The following is a 19,758-nucleotide window of genomic DNA, read 5'->3' on the forward strand; positions in this document are numbered from 1 at the left end:
GGTACAAAGGCAGAGCTGAAGAGTTGCAACAGAGACTGTCTGGGTCACAGAGCTGAAAATATTACTCTTTGATCCTTTAAGGCAAAGTTTGCTGGCAGCTGATATAGACTAATGCACTTAATTGTCATAGTCTTATTATTATTATTTCTGTTTTACAGATGGAACAACAGAGGCACAGAGAGGTTAAGTCACTTTCCTAAGGTCACACAGTGAGCTCCAGTGAGGCTGGAGCTGAGCTGGGAGTGTTTCTAGGGAGGGTGGCAGGGCCAAGCTCTTCAGGTCCAGTGACTGTCTCCAACGGGGTGTGGTAGATGTTTGTGGTTAGTCTCCCGCTGCCTGGCCTCTGATTTTCCTTCTTCTGTTACCCAGATGTTCCCTGAGGACCACCCCCCTCTCTGTGTCTATAGATTTTGTGGGGTTCTCTGAAACCCTCTCTAGGGAGGTGCTCCAAAGAAAAGCCTCTTAGCTCAACTTGAACAAGGGGTTATAATGGGCCTTTTGCTCACCTGAATCAACACAGCCCTCTCATCTTCTAACCTCACTGACTGCAGTTTTGTAGTTCTTGGCCATATTCACAGAGGCATTCACAGAACAGGCAGGGAGGTGAGGCCCTGAGGATGGGGGTCAGGGAGGGGGGTCTTCTACCATCTCCATCTGTGGGGTCGCTTCCATAAGTCTGGAGTGGGAGGGTATAGACAGGTGCCCTGGGTGGGCTGTCAGTCCCTTCTGTAAGCACCCCACCTCCCCCATACGTCTGCTACACTGCTGGCATCTAGAGCTGACCATGACCATTCATTCGCACCCATGGGTGGGCTGCTTTGACTGAGCTCTAGGACTCCCCACTGCCAGGGTGTTTCCCATAGGAGTTCTGCTAATGTTTGGGACCTCACAGGTGCTCTGTGGGGTCCCACTGGCCCAGTCATGCAGGATGGTCATGCAGGATGGTTGATCTTCCAGAATGGTTGCTTTTAGGTAGAACCTGTTTTGCAGGCAGATGGCTGGAGACCTGGGTGCCTGAGGATGGAGGTGTGGGGTGGCAGTGGGGGCACCGCTCTAACTTCCAGCCAGAATAGCTGGCAAAGACCTGGCTTTTGGCCTTGGCTTTCCTGGGCTTGTTAAGGTAGCCAGGATTTCTAGAGCTCTGGCCGCTAAGTGCGGTGAGGCACAGAGCCTGTCTGCCTTGTTCTTTGTTGGCTCTGGAGCAACACCCAGACATCGCCAAGACTGGATGCCTAGAGAGTCACAGCTTCCTTGGCTACTTTCAAATACGTTCAAAGGGCCTCCTTCTACCATTCCCCCAAAGAGACCTAGGGAGCGCTTTGCAGAGGGATAAAGACCAGTGCAATCAAAAGCCCTTTGATTCAACTTTTTTATTTTTTTTTTTCTTTTTGAATGTCATGCAGTAATTCACAGTCCCAAGCCCACAGTTTTCAAACAAGGTAGGAAAAAGGAAAAAAGAAGCAAAGGAAATCGGTGGTGGTGGTGTTTTTTTTTTCTTTTTCTTTTGTTATTTCAAGCAGGACCAAATGTCAGAAAAAATGCTTCTTTTCTCAATCATTAATTTTTTTGTCCTTTTTAAAATTGTTTATTTTTTTTAAATTGATTTCTGCAGGCAGTAATAGTAGGGTTTGGTATAACCAGCAAGCACTCCTGTGTGTGTCTGAGAACGTGTGTGGGGTATGAGTGTCTGGTGGAGGTCTGTGTGGGACGCTGGGTTTCAGCTTCACTTCTGGCTTCTCCGCCACACGGGCCACCAGCTCGCGTTCACCAGGGAAAGGAAAGATTCGATTGAGATGATAAAACTCATCAATAGAAGCGATTTTTTTTCTCCCCTTTTTTCTTTTAAAAATGTTTTTTTTTTTTTTTTAAATTTCCATTTTTCCCCAAGGTTCTCCAAAAATGGCTGAGTTAATTCGAATCCCTTGGCTGTGTGGTTTGTCTGCCCCCCCGAGGGCCCCCGTCGTGCGGGGGAGGGTCGGGGTTGGGTGGGGGGCGCATCACCGCCCAGGAGCGGCTTTTCTGGCCGAGGGTCTTTGCGGGACACCCTGGTGTGTCCGGGTCCTGGGGACTCCCTCCAGAGCCCGGGGTCGTCCGGCAGGTCCTCTCCTGGGCCCCTTCCGGGCCTCCCCTGTGTGCTGGGCAGGTGGCAGCGAGGTGGCCCCGCGGCCTGTGCGCGGCTCCTCCCCGTGGGGCGTGTGCGTGGGGTGCGTGGGGGGGCCGGGCGGGCGCGGGTGCCACCTCGCCCGGGCTTAGCACCAGTCGTCGTCGTCGGTCTCGCTGTAGGCTTCGTGCAGGCCTTTCCTGGAGCCCGGCCCGCGGGGCCTGGCCAGTCCGTGGGCCAGGTAGTAGCCGTTGGGGAGTCGCCGGCCGTGCCGGGAAGGCGAGGCGCAGGCCGGGCCTGGGGCCCGGGGAGTCCTGGGCGAGCACGTGTGTCGCGCAGGGGGTGGCGCGTCGTAAGCCGCGGCCCGGGGCTCCTCCCCGCCAACGCCGCCCGGGCCATCGGCCTCGTCGTAGTCGGAGCCCCGGTAGTAACCATGGTGTCGGGGTCCGGGGGGCCCCTCGGACGCGTGCGCGCCAGACGCCGGCCACCGCGCCCCGCCGTGGCGACACGCCCTGGGGGACTCGCTCCGGGCCGGGCCCGGGACCCGCCGCTCCATCGCGGGCGAGCGGCTGCTGCCGTGGCCCCCCGCGGACGGCCGCTCCCCGGCCAGAGGCTCGGCCGCGGGGCCCGGGTACCTCCGCGGGCCGCTGGGGGCCGCCCGGCCCGGCCGCGCCGCCGGCTGCTGCTGCTGTGGCTGCTGCTGCTGCTGCGGGGGCCCCGAGCCGCCGGCCTTACGGATCACGGGGGAATAGGACACGTGTGGCCGGGGGGTGGAGGGGGTCTGGGGGAGCTGGCGGCGTCCGCGCCGCGGAGTGCTGGTACCAGATGTTGAGGGGGCTGGGCTTCCACTTACGGAACTACTGCCCTACACGAAAATTGAAACAAAGGAAATCAAAAAAAAAGATACAACAAAATCAACCAGAAGGAGACGGAGGAGACACAGGGGACGGGCGGGAGAGAGGGAGGGGCAGAGGAATACCAAAGGGGACGGAGGGGGGACGGGGGAGGAGGAGAGGGGGACACAGGACATTTGAATGGAAAAAAAGGAGAAAAGCAACAGCCACAGGGCAGAGGAGGTGAAGGAGGAGGAGGAGGAGGAGGAGGAGGGGGAGGAGGAGGAGGGGAGGAGGAGTCAGAGACAAGGAGGGAGGGAAGTCGAAAACCAACACAACAAAGTGAAAAGAGAAATGAGAAATGGAGTTTTGTAAGTTTCGGGGTTAAATAGCAGAAGTTTCAAAAATTACTCACAGGCGTCCAGAGGACAGAAATCATAATCGAAACAAAAACGGAAGCCGGGTTAAAGGAAAGCAAAAGGCAGCAGGCAGCCAGCGGGGGCATGAGCCATAAGGACCGCGCTGGCCAGAAACTCAAACGTGATCCACAACCAAAGAGGAAGCAGCTGCGGGGCAGGGGAGGGGGCGGCGGGCGGGCAGGGGGGCTGGGGGGGCAGAGTGGGGAGCCTGTGCCTACCCCTGCGGGGCTTCTCCCCATCCCCGGGAGCTTGGGGACCCCCATGGTGGGCAGGGTTGGAGGTCACAGTGGGGAGGGAGGACCCTGCCTGGAGGGGCTCTTATGGTATGCCCCCCGCCCCCACACTGGTCTCCCAGGGGTTCAGGTCTGGGGCGCCCAGTACCACACCCACCTGCCGGTGCGCTATGTGTTCACGGCCCTCGCTGGGCGAGCGGGACCAGCGTTGGTCCCGGGCCCGGGCCCGGCCGTGGTCAGGCGGCTCCTGGGTGTAGCGCTCCTTCTCGGAGGGTGGGGGGTGCGGGTGGTGGTGGCGGTGGTGGCGGTGCTGCCGGTGCCTTCGGTCCTTGGGCCGGCCTCGCTCCTGGTCTCGCTCCTTCGATGGCAGGTCGCCGGACTGGGTGGTCATGCTCAGGTCTGTCCCCAAGCCTGGGCGCGGGTTGGGGTGGGGGTCAGACAAACAGATGGCCGTGAGGGAGGAGTGGGTGAGATGTGCACCCGGGAGGTCACCTGGGGGGGGGGTGCGGGCTCTAGAAAGGGGCCTCTTCTCTTGGACCAAGGAGGTCTGTTTGGTCCCCAGGCTCTGAGCAGCCCCTGGCCCAGCTTGGGGTCCCTTGGTCCTGTCCCCTGAGAGTCCTGTTCCACACCCAGGCCACTCCTTTTCTCTCTCCATGTTTGCCCTACTCTGCCCTATCTTCCTCTCCTGCCCTCCTCTGTCTCCTGGGGCCCGCAGGGCAGCCCACCTGTGTCCACGTCTGTGTAGCGGCCCAGGGAGCGTTCAGAGGCTCGGTGGCCGCGGTCCCGGCGCCGCTGATGGTGCCGCTGGTTCTCCTCAGGCGGCACCCTCTCCAGGGAGTAGTCGTCCAGGCGCCGGGCCTTGGGGCCCAGCACGGAGGCTGAGCGCTTCATGGGGCTGGTGTCTGAGATGGTCTGGGAGGGTGGACAGGCCAGCGGGCCAGGGTCAGCCGCCTGCACCAAGTGGTCCCGGTCCGTTCTGCCCCATCAGCCCTCAGTGACCAGGTGTGACCACCCGGGGCAGAGTCCGAGTGGGCCATGGGGCTCGGCTTCCGATCCACCAGGATCCCAGGATGCCTCTGCCTCCTCCCAGGCCCATCCTGGGCTCCTGCTGGGAGGCCCCGACCGATCCCTCCTGCTGCTTCTCAAAACCACTCCCGGAGGTACCACCACCCAGCCCTGGCCATTCAGCCAGAGACGCACAGGCAAGCTGAAGGGGACAGCTTCTCCCATCCAGAGTGTCCCCTGGGGCCTCGGGGCCGCAGGGCCCTGCCCTCAATCCTGCCTACTCTCCTCCCACGGCAGGGCAGGGGGGGCGGCAGTGGTCAGGCTTCCTATGCGCCCAGGGCCGGGCACCAAGAATCCCAGCTCACTGTCCTTCCTCGGGTGAGCTGGGACCGGTCTTTCCTGGTCCCCCAAGTCTGGCTCCTGTAGCCTGCCCTGGAGGGGCTGCCCTGGCACCTGAGGCCCTGGGGGGACCCGCTCTTCTTGGCCTGCAGTCTGGGAGCCTGTGGGAGCTGCACCTCCCAGGTCAGGCCCCGGAGAGGAGCCTGTGGTTCTCTGCTGCTGGGAGAGGGGAGGAGGAGGATGGTGCCCGGGGCTGGCCCAGCTGAGTGCTCAGTGGCACTTCGGTTTTAAGGGACATGAGGCTTCAGCACCAGAGTCAGAGGTGCGTCCGGGGAACAAGAGCCTCTGAAAAGGCGTGGGCCCGGTGGGGCTGCGGATCAGGTTTCTTGGAAAGATGGCACCTCCTGGCTTGGGGGCTTGGGGGTGAAGATGGGGGAGGGGTGGGGGGGGCAGACCCCGCCCCCCCGGCAGGGCACACAGAGGACACAACACACAAGGATGGGGCTTCATGGGCGAGGGGGGTGCAGTCTGCAACGAAGGGGCGGGGTCCAAGGGGTGGAGAGATGACAGGACTCCCACGAGGGGGGGTGGGCGGGAAGAGGGGGCCGGAGCCCAGCTGGGAGGCGGGCGGTGAGGTACATACACTGAGGTTATTCCCACGTGGCCGGCCCCTTCTCCTCTGTCACAGCCCCACGGGATGGTGCACACAGAAAAACAGAAAGAAGAAAATAAATATAAAAGCCAAGAGGGAGAGGGAGAGGTGGTACACGGAGATGCCACGGTTGGGGAGAGAAACCTGGGCAGTGTGGGGGAGGGGAGCAAGGGAAGCAGGGAAAGAGGTTAAAGTCCCTGGTGCGTGGGTGACCCCAGGCCCGGCTGGCCAGCCTCCCACGGGCACAGAGGAGACAGACAGGAGACACCACAGACAGACAGATGGCGGAGGCACGAGACCGACAGATGGGATGGCGTGGCCACAGGCCCCTGGCCCTGGGCTCTGCTTCATGCAATGCGCCCCAGCCCTGGCTCCGGCTGACACTCAAAGCTTGGGGAGGGGGCGGCCGTCAGCTGGCTTGTCCCAACCCTCTCCTGGGGCCCAGCGACTCTGTCCTGGGGGTGTACGGGGTAAGGAGGCTGGCAGCCACATGCAGCTAGGTGCCCCCCGACCCAGGTTCTCTGCAGCCAGAGGCCAGCCAGGTCCCTGAGCCACCCTGGCCCCGCCAGGCACAGCACAGCCTCCCCCCACCGCTGACCCCTCCGTGCAGACACCACGGCACAGCACACGGGAAGCCCGCCCCGGCCCCACATGCCACCGTGCCTCTCAGGCTGGGCGGGCAGCCAGCCATGCTTCTGGCTTCTGGCCCCTCTGTCCCTGCAAGCCTGGGGCAGCGGGATCACGCATCTCCCCACCCCACCCTCCCCCCTCCACCCGCCCCGCTAACCAAGTGGCCTCTGCAGCTGGGCAAAGCAGCCAGCCACACACAGACACACACCAGGCATACGCCCCTGTTCCCCCCACTGGCCCCCACAAAGACCAGACAGGAAATACAAACCCCAGCTGCCTCCAGGCCCACCCCAGACTCTGCTACCAGGTCCTAGGACCTGCCAAATTCCTGATAGCAGACCTATGTGCATGCGTGTGTGTGTGTGTGTGTGTGTGTGCAGTGTGAGCATATGCGTACATGGTGTGTGTGTGTGTGTGTGTGTGTGTGTGCGCGCCGCGCAGCTCACCCAGCCCCGACACACCACCTCCTCCCAACACCCCCACATGACCTCCACATCCCCTTGCCTTGGCCCCTCCAACCTGGATAGCTGGAAAGCACTTGGCAGTGACGACTGTGTCCTGCTCCAGGGGAGCCCCTTCCCTTCTCTGCTCTCCATCAGAGATGCTCAGAGGGCCAGGCCTTCTGGGCCCTCCAGGATGGGCCTGCCCCCTGCTGCGGAGAGCGCAGGTGGGTCCCCCCGCCAAGCCCGGGTCCCAGAGGAAAGAGATGCCCTGGGCTGTGTGTTGGACCCCAGGGGCCCAGGAGTCCAGCCCCAGGGGGGGTGGGTGAAAGCCCTCACCTGGTTCTCCGCAGGGAGGCGGGGCATGGAGGCGGCCCGGGCCTGGCCTTCCATGGGGAGGTAGTGCTCGCTGTCCGAGTAGCCATCTCTGCCCATCTCTCGCAACTCTACAGACTGTGGGGCATCAGGGCAAGGCCAGCTGAGTTCCTGGCCCGACCGTTGGGCCCCAGGGGTGGCCTGGTGGGTGTGCGGCTGTGGGGCCCACACCCTTCCCTCCTGGGCTGCCTAGGCCTGGGAGCTGGGAGGCAGTGGGGGGGGACAGAGGCACCTGGGAGTTGGGCTGGCTGTTGGGCATGTCGGTGGGTGGCCCCCGCTCTGGGCTCCATGTTCCTGTCTTCTGGAACATCTCCTGGGCTCGCTGGGTCACCCAGGATGGGCTCTCCTTGATGCTGCTTTCATGAGCCATCCTGTGTGTGGGGGGACAGAGGACAGGGTGGCGGTGGGCACTCCAGGGGTGTCTGCACTGGGGAAGGGTGCCCCCCTGCTCTTCCATCCCCACCTCCTGGCCAGAGCCACACTCACAGGCCTCCACCTGGGTCCAGCTGGGAGGAGGGGAGGGCGTTCTGGCTGGGGCCCCCCTCCTGGGTTGGAGACGGGGGCTCCATGCGCTGGAACATGAGTGGTGTCCGGTTCTGGAGAGGCAGAGAACAGTGTGTGGGTACAGGGTGGACAGGCAGGGGCAGTGAGTAGGCTGGGGAGGGTGTTCGAGGCTCCGGGTCTGGCCAGCTGTGCAGAGGACACTCAATGCTTCTCCCCGCAGCCCCAGCCCCCCAGTGCAGTCATTCTTGACACCCCCAACACACACACACACACACACACACTCTCTCTCTCTCTCACACACACACACACACACACACACACACACACACACACACACACTCAGGTTCGCTCCATCAGCCAGTCCACTAGACTCTTCCCTGCAAGTCCGTGCAGAACAGGATCACTTCTCACCGAGCTCTGGCCCTATGGCCTCGCCTGGACTGTGCCACTCACCTCCTCCCCTGGCTCCCCGCTCCAGCCCTAACCCACCCCGGACACCAGAGGGCGCCAGCGACCACCTGTGTGTGGTCCCTTCTCTCCGGGGGCGGGGCCTCCCATCAGACCCGGACAAAACAGTGTCAAGGGCCCCCAAGGCTCTCCTCAGTCTGCCCTCTCACTTTCTTACCCTTGTCTCCATTCTTTTTTTGAACTCACCGCCCGGAGTTCAAGACCTGAGCTGAGATCACGAGTCAGATACTTCACCGACTGAGCGACCAGGCGCCCCCTTGCCGCCCCTCCTGCTTGCTGTGTTCAGCCATATTGGCCGCATCGCTCTTCTCCAAACTCAAAAGGCTTGCCACAGGACCTCCGCCCTGCTGTTCCCTCTGCCTGGAGCCCTCTTCCCTCAGACATCCACGTGGCTTTCTCCCTCTTCTTTTCCTTTGGGTCTCTGCCCGACATCACCTCCTCCAGGCAGCCTCCCTGATCACCGGTTTCAGACTGCACCCCTCTCCCCCAGCATGCCTTCTTAGGACACTTACTGTTCTCTGCCATGTTAGTCACTTATTATTGTTGGAACGTCCGCTCTCCAGTCATTCTGGTCTGTTTTGCTCACAGCTGCACCGCCCCCCCCCCCCCCCCCCCCCGCCGCCCCCAGGTCTGAGAACAGTGTCTGGCACACAGTAGGTGCCCAATAAGTGTTGGCGGAACAGATGAATTCATCGGGGCCGCCTCCTCGGCCCGGCCCTACTTTCCGGTGTCCTGTCCTGCGTCCTGGCCATGCCCTGCTGCTCTGGTTTGTCACTGTGGGGCCCGCAGGGGAAAGAGCACCAGTGGGGAGGGGGCCAGGGCCCAGGGCCGTACCTGCTCCTCGCGTAGGGCCTGCAGCTTCTTGGCCTTGCTCTGCCGGTAGTACTCCATGATCATCATGGCCGCGTAGATCTTGCCCACGGTCAGGTCTGTGGCTGGGGGCACAGGGTGAGGTCGCCGTGGGTGTGGGCCCCGTGTGTGCCAGCCTAGCCCCTGCTCCAGCCTCCTCTCTCCCTGCCCCCCTCCCACCCTGGCAGGGCAGAGCCCGGGGCCAGGCCAGGAGTGGCTCTTACACTTGTGGGGGGTGACCAGCAGGTCCAGTGTCTTCTGGGACAGGTTGGGCCAGATGGCCATCATCTCTTTCCTCAGCTCAGCGTCCATCTGCTGTTTGTCAGCTCCGCCTGCAACGTGGGCACAGAGAGGCCCTGATTGCCTGCCTGGGGGTCAGCCAGACTCCGGGGCAGCTGGAAAGCCAGCAGCTCCTGCCAACTCAGGCCCTGGAATCCTGCTTGCCATGGGTCACCAGTTCCCTGCAGGCCTGACCCAGAGGACAAATGACCATGTGGGCTCTGGTCCGTGGGGGGGCTATGTTGGGGGTGGGGGGGACAGGCAGCATCAGGAGGAGCGGGAAGGCGCAGGTCCCAGCCTGGCTCCCACTTACCCACTGCATGGCTCAGGTGTTAGGCTACCATTGTGTGCCTCAGTTTTCCCATCTGCAAAATGGGATGACAGCAGTAGGACCTACCTCACAGAATGGTCTGAAGATCAAAGCAGCTAGTATGTGTGCAGCCTTAGGACAGTGTCCTGCCAAAGAATGACTATGACAGCAGCCCACAGGTCCGAGGCAGAGCCTCGTGCTAAGCCTCGGAGAGGCTGGGTTGTCCCAGAGGAGCCCTGATAGGGGAGGTTTCTCCCTCAACCAAGTCTCCCCTCCCACGGATGTGACCTTCAGCCACTGCTGATCCTCGGTCCCTCACCCCGCCCACAGAGGTCATTAAGGCTCCCTGCCAGCGATTCCTGGTCCGTCCAGCCTGACTGCCCAGGAGCCTGGCTCTTCCTACCCCTGGGCTTGGCCAGGGGGCTGTGTGATGACTTCTTTCCAATGAAGCATGAGCGTGCTGAGTGGCCACTTCAGGGTCAGGGGATTTAGTGGCCTGTAGGGGGCATTCCTGTGTTCTTTTTCCAAAACTCTGTCACGGTGGCTGGTGAACAGAGCCCCCTGCCCACCCACGAAGGACAGAGAACAGGAGTGGGAAGCAAATCTCGGTCGGTGGGAGAACTCAGGGCTGTTTGTTGCACGGGCACGTTCTCCTCCATCTTGACCGCTACACCAGCCCGACCCCCCTTCTACTACTGTTTCCGACTCCCCAACTCTGGGCACAGGGGCGCTGTTCCAAACTTTTACCAGCAGGTATGGAGGGACAGCTAGAGCAAGGCCCACAAGGCCCCCTGTTGGGCCAAATATTAACCCTGTAGTTGCTGGACTGTGGGGTGGGGGAGGTCCCGGAGATGGGGGAAGGGCAGGGGCCAGTACCAGCCAGCAGGGAAGTGTTTCAGAACTCTAGCAGCCATCGGCCTGCTGGCTGAGTAGCAGCTCCTAGCCTCGGCACCCCCAACATCCCACTTTGCCTCCACTCCCCGTGGACCTCTCCTTGCCCAGCGTCTGTCCTCCCTGCCCTTCCATTTCCCCGGGCCACCCCTGCCCCGCCGCTGGAGCCCGGGTCCAGCTTCTCAGCAGATGTGGGTCAAAGCATAAACGTCTACCAGACACTCTCTGGGGCCTTCGCTCACCTTCAGACATGTGCCCCTGGACACACACATCTTTACTCTGAGAAAGATCCTCCAGAAGGGCCTTTTTACCAGTGCACAGGTAAAGCTCAGAACTTGTTCTGGAGTGAGACTAGTGAGGCCCCGCGGGACTGATCTGCCTGCAGAAGGGCAGGTGCCTCTGCTCAGGAATCTGTGTCCGTCCCCGCCTCCACCAGAAGAGGGCGCCGGCCCGGTTGGAGTCAATCCCCCAATGCCTCTGCTCTGAGCTCTCCGTGTTCTGTTCCCTCACTCCTGTGGTTCCCCAAGTCCTCACCGTGACCCCACAAGACCCTGCGCCATCTGCCCTTATTTCCTCTACTTCCTCCCTTGCTCATTCTGTTCCAGACTGAGTTTGCTGTGCCTCACACATGCCCGGCATGGTCCTGCCTCAGGGCCTTTGCTCAGGTTATTTCCTTTGCTAGGATCGTTCTTTCTACGAATATCCATGTGGCTTCCTTCCTCACCTCCTTCAGGTCCCTTCCCAAACCCAAACAGGTCTTCTAGCTGGCCTCCCTCCCTGACACAGCCTCCCGCCATTCCCTTGGATGCCATTCTGCCTCTCGCATTCCTTCAAATCACTTCGTGATGTTGTTCCCCATCTCACCCACTAGAGGGCGAACTCCACAGTCCGTTCTGTCTTTACACCACTGGTGATGCAGGGGTGTGTGGTCACTCAGGCCAAGCTGCATGGGGGTGGGGTTGATTCGTGGGTTAGGACTCAAGTTGGGAGTTCAGGACTATCATGGGAGACCCTTGGGAAAATCCCCCGTGTTGTTAAGCTCTCAAGACCCTTGACACTAACTCATAGTTTTTCTTTCCTTATGGGAAGCAGATGGAATTACCAGCTCTATCTGCTGTCCGCTGTAGCTAATTGAGGTGCGGGGGGGGGGGGGGTGCTGTGTGGCTCCTTCTCAGAGACCCAGGGAGGGAAAAAAGAGAATGTGGCATTTCCTAGTAAAAGTCACGTTCTCCTTCTAGCTTATAGGTTTCCTGTTTCTGTGAAGAAAAGGAACACACCTGCCATTGAGAACAGAATTGTGTCCCCCTCCCCCAATTCATGTTTGAGCCCTAATCCCCAGTGTCACTGCATTTGCAGGTAGGGCCTCTAGGAGGTAATCAGAGTTACATGAGGTCATAAAGGTGGTCCCTGATCCCAGGGGACTGCTGTTCCTATAAGCGAGAGACCCCAGGCTATGCGAGGACACAGCAAGAAGGTGGCCATCTACAAGCCGAGGAGAAGGCATCACCAGGAACCAGCCCCGCTGGCACCTTGATCTTGGACTTCCAGCCTCTGGAACCATGAGAAAATAAATCGTTTAAGCCGTCCCGTCTCTGGTATTTTGTTACGATGCCCGAGCGGACTGTTGCGCTCGCTCTAGGCATGTGGGTTAGGTAAGGGATCTGGGCAGGGTTTCTCAACCTAGTTAGCACCATGGATGCCTGGGGCTGTATCATTCTGGGTGTGGGGTCACCCCATGCACTGCAGGGTGGTGATTAGCCTCTCTGGCCTCCACGTTCTTGGTACCAGTGACACCTCCTTTCCCAAGTCCTGACAACCAAACTGTCCCCAGACATTGCCAAGTGTCCCCGAGGGGATAGAACTGTCCCTTGGCTAAGAATCACCACCTCCAACTGTTTCTGTTTCAATTCACTGGGAAGTCTCCCATTCGGGATTGTCATTTCACATTTAAACAAAGGGAGAATCCTTTGGGGACTTCAAGGTGGCCTTCTGCTGGGGTCCTGGGGTTCCCTTCCAGGCTGAACTTCAGACTTATTCCTCCTCCAGGGACAGAATTACTAACATCCGGGGTGGGGTGAGGGCAGGATCAGGAGGTCCTCCTGGACGCAGGCAACAGTCCCTCACAAACCAGTTGTGTCCCAGGGTTTACCATCCTGGGTCCTCCCCTGCTGTATCCTGTTTTGTGTGACATTGGGCTCCGAGTCTGTCCCTGGAGGACATTTGGCAGCAGCCCCGGCCTCTACACCCCACATGCCACTGGCACCAGCTCCCTCCCAGATGTGACAACCAGAAATGTCTCCAGAGTGCCAACAACCCTTGGGGGCAGGATCAGCCCCTGGCTGACCTAGGGTTTACCCCTCCCCCCACCCGAATCCCCAGCCCCTACCCCTCGCCAGCTCTATCTTTCCCCCTGCATGCCTCACCTTCCAACACATTACATACTCCACGAATTTATCATGCTTATTGTTTGTCGCCTTTTTGCCTGCAGCCCCATGAGGGCTGGAGATTCATTCGTCTTTCAGGTCTGTGTCCCACATACCAACAACAGGGCTGGGCACACAGCAGGCACTCAATGAATGCTCTTGTTCAGTGAGCCACGGCCAACGTGGCCAGCAGTTCTGGGTGGATAATAACATGCCAGGAGGTCACCCTCTCTGGTGCACCTGGGTCAAAGCCACTTAGCTCCCATGAGGCCCATCCCAGAACCTTCCACGTTCTGGCAGATCCCACATGCAGAGAGAGTCTGATCTTTGGGGGAGATTAAAGGGCAGGATAGTGGTCTTTTGGCTAGTCAGCCCTGTGGAATCCTGAATGAGTGTCCAGGCTGGCCCTGGGTGGGGATAGCCTGGGCTGTGGCCCTTTCTAAGACAATTCCTGTTTTGGGAAGCTGAGGTCCCCTGCATGTCAGGACTGAGGACCATGTGGGCACGGGGGATGCCAGACAGGTGCAGAGATGTCTGGTAATAGTTGGCTCTGGTTTATCTTTTCTCCGTGCACCCCCCCCCCCACACCTGTCTGGGCTGGTAGTGCACGGTGGCTCCACGTTTCTACAGCTCTCGTGTGCTCTCTGCAGAAGTTGGAGTACTAGTGTGTGGCTGGGGGTTTGGATCTGCTAACTGGGTTTCTGTTTGGGTTGGTGGTTGGCTCTGCCCTCAGTGCACAGCCAGGGGGAGCAGGAGGACAAGGGGGCAATGAAAGGACACAGACTGAGTCCCTTGGAGGGAGAATTCAGGGGTTCAGACACGACGTCCAGGAAAAAGAGAAACATGAGAGAAGGACTTTCCTCAAAGATGAGATTCTCCTGGGTGCAGAGAACAGAGGGGTGGGGAGGAGGGACGGGCAGACGGAGGAGGGAGAGGGACGGACAGAGAGGGGACAAATAGGTGAGCGGAGGGACCTGCCCTCTCTCTTCCAAGTATCCGGCTAAGAATGACCTCCCAATTTTTGGAGGATCTGTATGACTGAGGTTAGTCCATTCTCCCATATGCTGCCCCCTGCCTGCTGGAAAGGAGTTCAGTGTGTTTAGAAGTAAATGGAGTTGTTGAAAAAAAATAAGTGTTATACTTTCAGCCCTCCTAAGACACAAGTCAACTAAAAAGGCTGTGATTGTCATCACTGTTCTAACTGTTGTCCCCAAGCACTCAGCGAACCTTCCTTAACCCCGGAAACTGGATCAGTTATTCTCCGTGGAGCTCTGGGAGGGCCTGGTGCCCTCACCAAAGTCAGGATAGGGAGAGGTCCCTGGCACAGAGATGTCAGGGGAGTGACCCTCTGGGGACTGAGTAGCATCTGGAGTATGAGTGACAACAGCAACAAAGTCAGGCACATCCCTGGGAGCTTTTGAAATCCTCATGTAGGGCATCTGGTGGGTGTCATAGAGACTGGCCTGACTGGAGTCCCACAGACGCTATCCTCATGATAAAGGACAACTTGGCATTCTGAAAGAAAGGACTGCTCTCTGACCAGCTCCTGGGAGGTCACCTCTATGTCCTTAGAGTGTCCTGCATGATGAAAGTGTCTTTTGGGCACGTGAGATAGTTTACCCCAACAATGGGATATGTGGTGGGGGTCTTGGGCCATGTGACCCACCATTAGTGTGACCTCTGTAGGGGCTGGAGTCTGAGTAACTAAGTCAGCCAGGCCTACACGTCCAACCTCCAGCGTATACTCTGGTCACCAGGGCTTGAGTGGGTTTTCACAGTTGGCCACACTTCATCTGGGTTGTCACATCCTGTTGCCGGGACATCAGTGCTGCCCACATGACTCACCTGGAAGTCTGCACCTGGTCTCCCGTGGACCCTGACCTCTGTGCCTCTGTTTTGCAGATTTTAACCAGTATCCTTCTGTTGTAATAAACCATAACTGTGAGTCCAATAGTGCCTCTTGGTTCTGAGAATTTCTAGGTAATCACTGAATCTGAGTCTGGAGTTCTCTTGGTACTACTGAACAGGTCCCCAGAGAGAAACAGCAGCTGGATCACAAAGGCATTGCAGACCAAGAGTGGGGGCACAGTTAGACCCATTTTAAAGGTGAGTGTAACATGGCAGGCAGAATTCTGAAGCTGCCCCTACCTCCTGCCCCAAGACGCTAGTTATTCGATCAAATGCTAGTCTAGGGACTGCCAGGAAAGGCTTCTGCAAGTGTAATTAAAGTCCCAAGTCAGCCAGCTGTAAGATACATGACTTATCTGGGTGGTCCTGACCTAATCAGGTAAGCCCTTGCAAAGCTGAGTTTTCTCTCCACCTGGTGGCAGGAGAGGTCAGACAGATTTGGAGTACACAAAAGATGAGATGCCTCCCTGGGAGCTAAGTGCAACCTCTGGCCAAACGCCAGCAATGAAGCAGACCCTCAGGCCGATGGTCACAGGCCACTGAATACACCTGAATGAGTCTGAAAGTACATTTTCCCCCAGGGCTTCCAGAGAAGAGTCCAGCCAGGCCAACAGCTTGATTTCGGCCTTGTGGGATCCTGGAAAGCCCAGCTGAGCCTGTCTAGACTTCTGACCAACACGACTGAGAGCTATTAAGTGGGTGTTTTAAGCTGTTATGCTTGTGGTTGTTTTTTATGTGGCCTAATTAGCTAATATGTGGACTGAGGCTCGGAGAGGGTGTGATCTGCCCAGGTTTACAGCAAGGACAGGGCAGGGCAGGTGGGGAAGATGAGCCCACGGAACATAACTCTTCCACCTGATTAGAAGTCTGCTGCCTGCCTTTCGGATTCCTCACCTCCCCAGGCTGGGACCTGGACCAGCTTCAACCACAATGATAAGGAAACAGTCTTTGGGGCGCCTGGGTGGCTCAGTGGGTTAAGCCTCTGCCTTTGGCTCAGGTCATGGTCTCAGGGTCCAGAGATCGAGCTCCACATCGGACTCTCTGCTCAGCAGGGAGGATGCTTCCCACCGCCTCCACCCCGCCTGCCACTCTGCCTACTTGTGATATCTCTCTGTCAAATAAATAAATAAAATCTTAAAACAAACAAACAAAAAGAAACAGTCTTGGGAGCATAGAGCCACAAATAGCCAGAACCTGGGCTGGACTTCTGCTGAGCACTGAGCTGCCTGGCAGGCCTGAGCCACTCACCTCTGACTTATTGCAGGAGAAAGAATTTGCAGGCTGTGCCAGACAAGGGCCTGACCCCCACCCCCCAACTTCTGTCCTCTCCTGAGCCTTATCTCTGCTTTTTCTGATTCTCTCTTGCTATACTGGGAGGCTCTTTTTGCTCTCGGAACTTTCACCTGCATGTTTCCTGGCTAACTATGTCTGTCCTCAACTTACTCCCCTCTGCCGGGCAGTGTCCTAGTAGAAGCTGCTAACATCCCTCCTGGAAACCTTCCACCTCCCCAGCAACTTCTGGCCTTGGCTCCTCCCCATCCTCTTTCCCTCGGGACCCTGGAAGGAACCTGGGTCCCTGAAGTTCTGTCTTCCTTCCTCTTCACCTCCTGGTGGCTTCAGCTGGTGGACCCCTAACCTCTCTCTTTAGTGCCCTGATTTCCAGCCCAGGGCTGGACGAGGAACTCAGCCTTCTGTCAGCCCCTGTGCCCCCTGATGACCTGTGTGCACCTCTTTCTCTGTCCTCCTGTCCCACCAGCTGCCAAGTCACATCGGGTCTACTGTCAGGCCTCCAAAGCCCATTCCAGGTGGAGGGGAGGAGGGGCCCTCACCACTCCCCCAGAGCTGCCTGTCACAAAATCCACAGTCACTCTTGGGCTTTGTCTTCCTTGGTTACTGGACAGTGCCTGATAGGCTGGAGACACCCTCCAAAAACCCACATTGCCCTGGCCCTCACTCACCTCCCTGGTCACCCCTTCTCTGTTGCCTCTAACCCTGCAGTGGCCTCAGGCTGTCTTTGGGGGCATCCCTCAGCTCACACTCATCTCCCGGGAGAGCTTGTCCAGTCTCCTATCAGCATCTGATGTCTCCCGACTTTTCACCTTCAGCCCAGCCAGGAAAACTCATTCTTTTGCCTCCTTCAGAATGTTCCTGGGTTGTGTCCCACATAGGACATTTAAGCTGGAGACCCCCCTGCCTTCTATGTGTCTCTAGGCTGACACTGACTTCCTGCCCTTCCTTAGCCCGGAACCTACCCCTCCTACATTTCCCTTGTCTCAGGCAACTGAGACATGGCTCTGTCCTTTTTGTGGTTAGGGCTCAGCCCCTGGCGGTGGCCTGGACTCCTCCTCTCTTTCCTTCATCCCCTCCATTGGTCATTGGCCGGGTCAGCTCCCAAGAAATATCCAGAACCTGAACACTCCACATCCCCTGAGTCTAGGCAGTCCCCCTGTGTTCATGGGGTAGTGGCCTCCACTGTGACCTCCTTCCAGACAATTCTGCCCTGTGGCTAGAGGGAACCTTTTCAAATGTGAGTCTGGTCAGGCACCCCCTTGCTCAAAGGGCAAGTCGGTTCAACACATTGGTGGATGGATGGCGTCCTACCCCAGGACCTTTGTACCTGCTGGCCTGGGCACTTTCGCCCCAGGGGTCCATGTGACTCCTTCAGACCCTCCTGGGGGAAGCCCCTCCCACAGGAAGCGGAAGCGCTGAGCACAGCGCCGGCCGCTCAGGCAGCGCGGCCGGATGTCTGCCGAGTGAGTGGGGAGTGGGATGACGCTCATGATGAGGCAGTGGCGCATCTGGTTTCACGTGGCGAGTGGGATCCCTGGCTGCCCACAGCTCTCCCCTCCCAGGCCCCAATTCCATCCTGTCCTACCTCTCTGCTCCCGCTCCTGCCCTTACCCTTGGCGATCTTGATGTCCAGGGCTGTGCGGATCAGAGCCATGAGGGTAGAATTGAAGTGGACGGTGTTGTCGTCCGCCACGGGCAGATCCATGCGAAGGAGCCTCTACAGAAAACCAAAGGCGGGGGCAGTCATTGCCAGGCACCCCTCCCAGTCCCCCCCGTGAGCCAGACCCACACTACCCCGGGAGCCCTAGGAAGAACTCTGAAGGCGGTGGCTGAGGATGCTCCCCACCCTCAGGTTATCCATCCCCTGCGCTGTTTTCCGGTTTCCCTTCGTGGCCCACAGGGAGAGCTCTGGGGCTCTCCTAGGCCACCAGCCCCCGCCCTTCCCTCTCCCGCATGCTGGATCCCAGAGCTGGCATTTCCCAGGTTGGCCAGACCCTTCCTTGCCCTGCCCCAGAGTTCTTCTGGACGGCTCCACGCCATTCTGACCCCAGAGAAGAAGAGCGCAAGGCAGATCGCGGCAGATCATGCAGCAGCCAGGCACAGTGGTCCCCGGGCCACAGCCGCCGGGGGGGCCACCGGCTCCCGCCTCCTCCCCCGGCTCGGCCCAGACCAGACCAGATGGGCACAGACCACATCATTCCTCTGAGAAGCAGCAGGCAGGCGGCCCCCCACTGACGGGGCAGCCGCTCACGGACATGCAGCGAGGCCATGACACACAGAACGGCAGACAGGGGTGCGCATGCAGACGGAATCTCGAGACTCATTCATAGCTCCGTGGGAAGTGTTTCTCAGGGGCATGTCCAGATCTTGGCTCTGTGCGATGGCAGGGGAAGGGTGAGAGGGCATTCCCGTGGCCCAGGGAAGAAAAGACTCCCCGTGTCCCAAGCAGGGGCTCTGTCCCCCGTGCTTGGTACTGTAGGAAGGTTTGCTGGACTGGTGGGCACCAGCCCAGGCGGAGGTGGCATGGAGATGGGGTTGAGGGTGAGTTAGGCGCTCACTAGGGGATTCAGACATACGTCAGCAGGAAAACACAGAGCTGGAGATGGGGAGAGGGATGGCAAACCCAGAACAGAACACAAGAGAGGGATTAGGGCAGGGTGGGGAGGGAGGTGGTAGACAGAGAAACACACACAGACTGGGCTGCTGTGCACAGCTGTGCAGGTTATGCACTGCACAAAGGGCTAACCGTTTTAGAAATCATAGATTTGTATATTTAAATGACAACTTTTCAGCAGATAGCAAAGAAGTATCTTGTTTTTGCCAGATGGGTGGATTACAACAATTTTCCAGCAGACAAAATGTTCTGTGGAAAGGGTGTCCTTTTCAAATTTGCACAAAGGTGCCTATGGACCCCTGGTGGCCCTGCACACAGACCAGGAAGGGAAGGGGGTTCACGCTCTCTCTCTCTCTCTCTCTCTCTCTCACACACACACACACACGCACATACACACACGCACAAGCACACGGGCAGCCAAGCAGAGACCAAGAGAAGGTACGAAAGGAAAGCTAGAGGAAGGATAGGTGCTGAGAGAGGCTTGTCAGAGAGGCTGGTGGGACAGCCTCTTCCCAGTCTTGACTGGGGAGGAGGAGGGACGAGGTTGCAGGGAGAAGGAGGCTTGAGGCGGGAAGGAACGGCATGAGCAGAAGGGGAGGGAGGACTCTCACAGACACAGGGGACGAGGGCGGCAAGGTGGCTGGGATGATGGGGCGACTTTCTGGGAGAGCAGGCGGCAATTTTTAAAGGTCATCCCTGAACTTCTCGTGGATGAGCTGGAGGGAACAGAGCATCTGTCCTTGGGTGCCAAGGGAGATTCCGGGACAGGGGTCTGGAGGGGTGGCCCAGCCCAGCCGCCTGGCGGCAGGACCCCTGCTCCTTCAGCCAGCATGCACCGTCCCCCGGTCGGCCATGGTGCTTGCCCGCCCCAGGCCCCCGCCAAGGCAGCGTGCATGGCCTGCATCAGGGTGCCACGGTCCAGGGGTCCAGCTGCGGCCTGCCTGACCACTCTGGAACAATGGAGAGGCATGTTGGGGGTGTCTGGCAGAGAATGGGTGGCATAGGGGTTGGGGCTTGGGAAGCAATTTTGGGGGGGAGGGAGAGGTAGAGGGAGGAGAGGCTCCGGGTACCCCTTGGGAGGTCTCGAGTCCCCCAAGGCCCTAGGTCAGAGATCAGCTTCAGGTGCATGGAGGGGTGCTGCTGGACCTGGGGGCTCAAGATATGAAAGATGGGGGGGCAGGGCCTCGCCTTTTTG

General features: G+C 59.0%; 1 protein-coding gene across 23 annotated transcripts in view; it reads right to left on the minus strand.

Moving 5' to 3' along the window:
- Window positions 1-1,355: 1,355 nt before the first annotated feature.
- The window catches only part of CACNA1A (calcium voltage-gated channel subunit alpha1 A), a 286,232-nt gene continuing 267,829 nt past the window's right edge, over window positions 1,356-19,758 (minus strand). For 18 of the 23 annotated variants that reach the window (XM_032312798.1, XM_032312787.1, XM_032312820.1 and 15 more), the window contains 10 exons: window positions 17,561-17,666; window positions 9,073-9,180; window positions 8,834-8,934; window positions 7,514-7,623; window positions 7,260-7,398; window positions 6,992-7,105; window positions 5,574-5,609; window positions 4,312-4,498; window positions 3,744-3,997; window positions 1,356-2,966 (listed from right to left, as the gene is read on the minus strand). In XM_032312798.1, coding sequence (XP_032168689.1) covers window positions 2,250-2,966; window positions 3,744-3,997; window positions 4,312-4,498; window positions 5,574-5,609; window positions 6,992-7,105; window positions 7,260-7,398; window positions 7,514-7,623; window positions 8,834-8,934; window positions 9,073-9,180; window positions 17,561-17,666 — 1,872 coding nt within the window. In that variant the 3' untranslated portion in view covers window positions 1,356-2,249. The remainder of the gene's footprint in view (window positions 2,967-3,743; window positions 3,998-4,311; window positions 4,499-5,573; window positions 5,610-6,991; window positions 7,106-7,259; window positions 7,399-7,513; window positions 7,624-8,833; window positions 8,935-9,072; window positions 9,181-17,560; window positions 17,667-19,758) is intronic. The other 5 variants (XM_032312923.1, XM_032312913.1, XM_032312908.1 and 2 more) reach the window with 2 other exon arrangements.

Source organism: Mustela erminea, chromosome 1, assembly GCF_009829155.1.
Source record: "Mustela erminea isolate mMusErm1 chromosome 1, mMusErm1.Pri, whole genome shotgun sequence".
Taxonomy (NCBI): domain Eukaryota; kingdom Metazoa; phylum Chordata; class Mammalia; order Carnivora; family Mustelidae; genus Mustela; species Mustela erminea.